The sequence below is a fragment of the Solanum tuberosum genome, unplaced genomic scaffold (genome assembly GCF_000226075.1).
Source record: "Solanum tuberosum cultivar DM 1-3 516 R44 unplaced genomic scaffold, SolTub_3.0 scf00014, whole genome shotgun sequence".
Lineage (NCBI taxonomy): Eukaryota > Viridiplantae > Streptophyta > Magnoliopsida > Solanales > Solanaceae > Solanum > Solanum tuberosum.
The window spans coordinates 1,048,026-1,053,241 of record NW_006238939.1 but is presented as its reverse complement, the minus strand read 5'-3'; the positions used below and the strand labels follow the sequence as shown (position 1 = coordinate 1,053,241).

The following is a 5,216-nucleotide window of genomic DNA, read 5'->3' as shown; positions in this document are numbered from 1 at the left end:
ATAAAATGGAAATTTGGGAAATTTGAGATATTTGCCAAAAATATTTATCAACTAATGACAAATTGTATGGACAAACGCTATTTGCGAAATTTTTTCATAAATATTACTTGGGAAATCTATGGCCAAATTTCCCCCCAAATATTTATAAGTTTTCCCTATAAATACTCATTAAAAAATAAGCTAAACTAACGAGTTCCCTCCAATAACTTTTTAACTGAATTTCAGAAAATAAGAGTACTACCATATTTTTGGCTAAATTAATAAGCTCCCCCTATATTTTCTATTTCCCCCAATTTCTAAAAAAACAAAATCCCTAAATTTCATTCAAAGGTTTCTTCTCATTCAGTTTAGCTAAGTCGCTTATTCTCAATTCTCCATTCTTATGCGTTTATCTGATTTATGACTTGGAAATTTCATCCATGGTAACCTTAAGTCTCTTTGTTTGGTGGAAAAAAGTGTTGGGACTTTTGATGCTTTTGGGAAATGGAGATAAAACAAGGTTTCTTCTCAGCCTTTGAGGAAGGGGTGGTGTGGGTTATCGTCAGGTAGGTCAGGAGCGATGAGTCCGCCGAGAAGTGGGTCACCCATCACCTCTTTGCTTTGGAGGAAGAACATCTGGCTTCATTGACTCTGTTTCAGGTAGGGTACTTTCGATATTTCTCACAAATTTGGGCAATTTCTGAAAGTTTTTCTCCTTCACAATCTTTTCTGATAATATGTGTGTGAAAGAGGAGTTGTCATCTTTGCCCTGCTATTTGTAGTGAGATCACGTAGTTTGGAATGTTTGGAATCAAAATTGTGCAAAGGGATGGAAAGTCCGTATAACATAGTCCAAATATTCAAGAAGCAAGTAGAGGACTTGTAAATAAACACTAACCTTGGAGTCACAGTTTTTGTCTAAGGCTTGGAGGTTTTCTTCAATCTTCTCTAAATGATCTACAAGATATCAGAAGTACAAGTTTCTTTACGATCATGATTATCAGATAAATGTTTTTCATTTTCCATAAATGGGAAGCCACAACTTCTCCATTTCCATGCTCCATCGTCCAAGAACCTTAGATACACTTTTCCATCTGAACCTATTAAGAACAAATGAGCTCCTGTGAAGCATGGTCCTGGTGAACCAACAAGAATGACACTTGGATCTGGTGTTCCGTGTTCTATACAATTCCATCCGTTGGACGGATTCCAATTATATTCAACTAGTCCACCATTTGCCGAAAGCATGAAAAAAGAACCTTGCAGTGACAGTGAAGATAACCTCATTGCAGTTCCAGGAGATCTTGATATAACCAAATGTTGAGATTGGTAATGCTCATGCCATAGTTCAGTAACTTTGTTGTACTGGTATAAGCGTCTGTTCCTTCCAATGACAAACACCACGTTCTCTCGGAGCAGTTCTTGGTCAGCAATGCTTGCAATCTTCGTACTGGCTGGATACCGACAATCTTTCCATTTGAACTTTCTCAGTGCAACCTAAGAAACAGGTTATGACACTTTAGCATTCATTTTATCAATATTCAAACTGGAAGCTTAGAAATTTCAGGATATATAAGCTTAGTGCCACTCATTTTAGCCTTCATTTTATTAGGCTGAAAGCATTCTTCGTATAGTCACCTTTTGAACCTCTAAACTAGAAAAGTGGACATAGTATATGTTTCCAGTTGTGGTTACCTTTTGATCCACTTCATTGCCTTGTAACTTTACAAGAAGCTGGCGTAGACTAGATCATTCATCTTGATACTGATGAGCTAATGCATCCAGCTGGAATCCTGGAGCTAGTGAGTATTCTTTACGGAGACTTCTGGCAGATATACCTGAAGATGTTGACATGGTCATATTTCCTAACTATGTAAGTCATTGAGATTGCTCTAAGTTGTCTTCTAACTCTGTCTAAGCATGTAATTACATGCACAAATATTCAAAAAGCATGCATTTGCTTCGTTTTCATATTCTGTTGTATTTTTTCTTGTTAATATCTTCTCTGATGATGAAAAATATTTCAGGAGAGTAGTGTTGAGAGAGATGATGTGAAGGAGCCTTTTAGTGAAGTAAGATATCTTTTCACTATATCCTTTTTTCTTATCTTTCAAGTTCTAGTGTTAAATTCAATCGTTTGGCTAGGGATAGGTTTAGATTTTCTTGAAATAAATTTGGATAATTCTATTACCCAATACTTGAGAATGGAGAAACGCCTAGTAGTCAAAGAGTCATCTCTTTCCAGACGAATGAAAAAGAAGGTTGCATTGGAGTTAGACACTGTGGAGGCAAGAAAGTAAAATTGTACCTTGCAAATATAAGTAGCTTGAGTGTTAGACCTTACTCTTTGTTTGTAGCAGCCAGAATTTCTTTGAGAAAGTTTGTGTAGTTTGTAATTTGTTTTAATTATGCAACTAAAGTTCTTTTAGACTGTTTACCAGTAATAAATCTATATTATGTGGTAGGTCTCGACGTTCAAGAAGAATTATGACCATCTCACAAATGAAATTTACTTTGGAAACTACAAGGAAGCAACTCGTGGTAATCCTAACTACTTTTTGACTTACGAAAATGGAAAATCAGTTGCTCGAGTTCAAGATCATCTTCGTCCTAATGGTGCTCATAGATGGCACAACTACATGAAAACCCCAAAGTATGCTTGTTCTGCATGTTATTTGTTTTCCTTTTATCTCTATTTCGTTTCTTATTTATTCCCAGTCCTCCAAAAGGTATTTTGTGTGGTTCCTTCGATTCTATGCTTGTCTTGGTGTCTTGGTGTCTTTAGTAGAGTGTCTTGGTTTTGTTGGAGTTGAGTTTCCTCTTTTTCCATGCTTTGTTTGGTGCGACTGCTACCCTGATTTATAGGACCCCTCTTTGGAGTAGAGTGTATTGATCTTGTGTGATTGCGACTGCTACCTGTCTTGGTGTCTGCAGTAGAGTGTAATGATCTTGTGTGATTGTGACTCTGTTTTGCTAGAATTTGTTGTGTCATCTTCCCCTTTTCCACCTTGATTTCAGCTTGATTGTTGGTACCCTGCCCCATAGGGGAAGTAAAAGCAAAAAGGATATCTCCTTTGAAGTTTCTGAGAATTCCACCAATTCCAGTTCTGCCTGGGTTCCCAAGAGAATATCTTGGGATTTTTCTCTATCTAAATCTGTAGGAATTCTAGGAGCTCTAAGATAGATTAAAGCTTCATCTGAAAGTTCCATGCTACACCAAAAGTAAAACAAAGTTGAATTGTTGCAGCTGAATTGTTGAGCTCTAACATAGATTGAAGTAGAATTCTAGGAGCTCTAAGATTGGAGTTCTAAGTTGCTTTTGAAACTCTGTTTTAGCTGAATTCATTGTCTTGTTAAATTGCTGGGCATCTGTATTGATCTTTGAATTACACATCCACTTTCATGAAATCTGAATAATGTTCTAGCTGCTGGGAGGAATCTGGAACCTGCAATCTGGAATTGTAATCTGTAATCTGCAATAATCTGAAATAATACTTCGATTCTATGGTTGTTTGGGTGTTTGTAGTAGAGTGTCTTGCTGTTGTTGGAGTTGAGTTTCCTCTTTTTCCATCATCCTATATTGCGATTTATAGATGTCTTATGAACTGCAATGGTATCTACTGATACGTCGATTTATTGGGGGATGTAGAATTTAACACTCCTCAGCTGTAAAGTGGGACACTCTTTTAGGACTCAAGTACTTGCACTGAATTATCTCAGGATCAAGCTGTGAGATTAGTCCTAGTAAAAGTATCTGCTGAAATAAAATGTGAAATAGCTCGGCATTTTCCTATGTAGTAAGATAAAGATTTCTAGTTATGAGTATTTAATCATTTGGAGGTCAATCATCAGTAATTTCAGCTCATCTGGAAAGATAATAACATAACAATTACATTTAATCTTAGACTTGGCAGCAATTCATATACACTATACCCATGAAGATACCCTTCTCACTTGTTTTAGAGAAGACTGCAATATTGCTTCCCTTTCATATTGCCACTCTCTCGACTTCCACTTGCCAGTACTAGGTAACAAAATAATTTTATTATAGTGATTTATTTGTGATCGAGGTGACTTGATTGTATAAATATCTTTTACGATGTTAAGTAACTGTGCTGGTAAATTGAGTCTAAGATGTGTGTGGCACTCCACACTTTTTCCTTTAGGAAGATGGAGGGAAAAAAAAAAGCAAAAAGAAACATGAAGTTCATGTCTCTTTTTTGGGTTATAGTAACTTTATACTTTTATTATACAAGACCCTTCACTCCAACAAAACTTCTAACTTCTATAACTGCTGCAATTTGATTTGTTGTACATGGTTGTTTTGATTGTTAGTTTCTTTTTAAATGTGTAGGGAAATGGAGGTGATCAAATTTGAAGGGTCGCCACAAGTCAATTTGATCTCATTGAAGTGGAAGTGGAAGTGGATAGTGAAGATTTTTTGAACTATTGTAAAAATTTGAATACATTATATTTGATTTTGTGAAATATATTCATTGCTAGAATATATGTTGAACTATTTTGTACACATATTTAGAATATTGCTTTATAAGTATGTGTATGTACACAAGACATACTATCTTTTGAAGTTTATTGCAAATCTATATATTTGAATTATTTATTAGCTAATTTAATGTTTGAGATTATTTATTGTAAAACAATATTGGTGTTTTTTAATTAGAAATTATGGCATATAAATATTTTATAGCCAAAATAATATATTACCACACTTAAAAGTGTAGCCAAAGGACTGTAAATTGTGGTATGCACATGGGCAAGGACTACACTTCAAAGTGTTGTCATACATAACATAGAAAAGGCAACACTTTAAAATCGTGGGCAATAAGGAAGCAAAGGCCACACTTGGCTTAGCTTATGGATTATAAATTTTAGCATGTACATAAGAAAACTTACACTTAATAAGTGTTGTTGTAGATGAGATATAAAAGGCGACACTTTTAAATTGTGACCAATAACAGCAGTTTAGGTAGTTTAATGGTCGGGTTTTAATTTATATATAGTGCCTCTGGTAGTCGGCGAATGCCGACTGCTACAATCGACAAGTATTTTTCGACGCTCAGTCTGCCGACTACTCAAAAGTAGTTGGAAAGTCATCGAAAAACTACATTCCGACCAATTTTGAAGTTGGCAAACAACGAAATTCTAGTAGTGTAATATATTCGACATTTGTATTAAATGTCGCTATTTTAGTAACAGTTTAGCTAAAAGTCGCTAAA

At 35.3% G+C, this 5,216-nt stretch overlaps 1 protein-coding gene across 5 annotated transcripts; it reads left to right on the top strand.

Annotated features, from left to right (window-relative positions):
• The first annotated feature begins 230 nt into the window (after nt 1-230).
• LOC102579034 (glycosyltransferase-like KOBITO 1) lies at nt 231-4,572 on the top strand. 5 transcript variants are annotated; one of them, XM_015313825.1, is made up of 5 exons: nt 231-639; nt 762-1,852; nt 2,015-2,051; nt 2,445-2,632; nt 4,334-4,572. In XM_015313825.1, the coding sequence occupies exons 2-5, from the start codon at nt 1,755-1,757 to the stop codon at nt 4,422-4,424; spliced, it is 414 nt and encodes a 137-aa protein (XP_015169311.1). In that variant the 5' UTR covers nt 231-639; nt 762-1,754; the 3' UTR covers nt 4,425-4,572. The 5 variants fall into 5 exon arrangements, with proteins under 5 accessions (XP_015169311.1, XP_006339984.1, XP_015169321.1 ...); XM_006339922.2 differs by having other exon boundaries at nt 242-1,487; nt 1,765-1,852; XM_015313835.1 differs by having other exon boundaries at nt 242-1,487; nt 1,765-1,852; nt 2,007-2,051.
• The last annotated feature ends 644 nt before the right edge of the window (nt 4,573-5,216 follow it).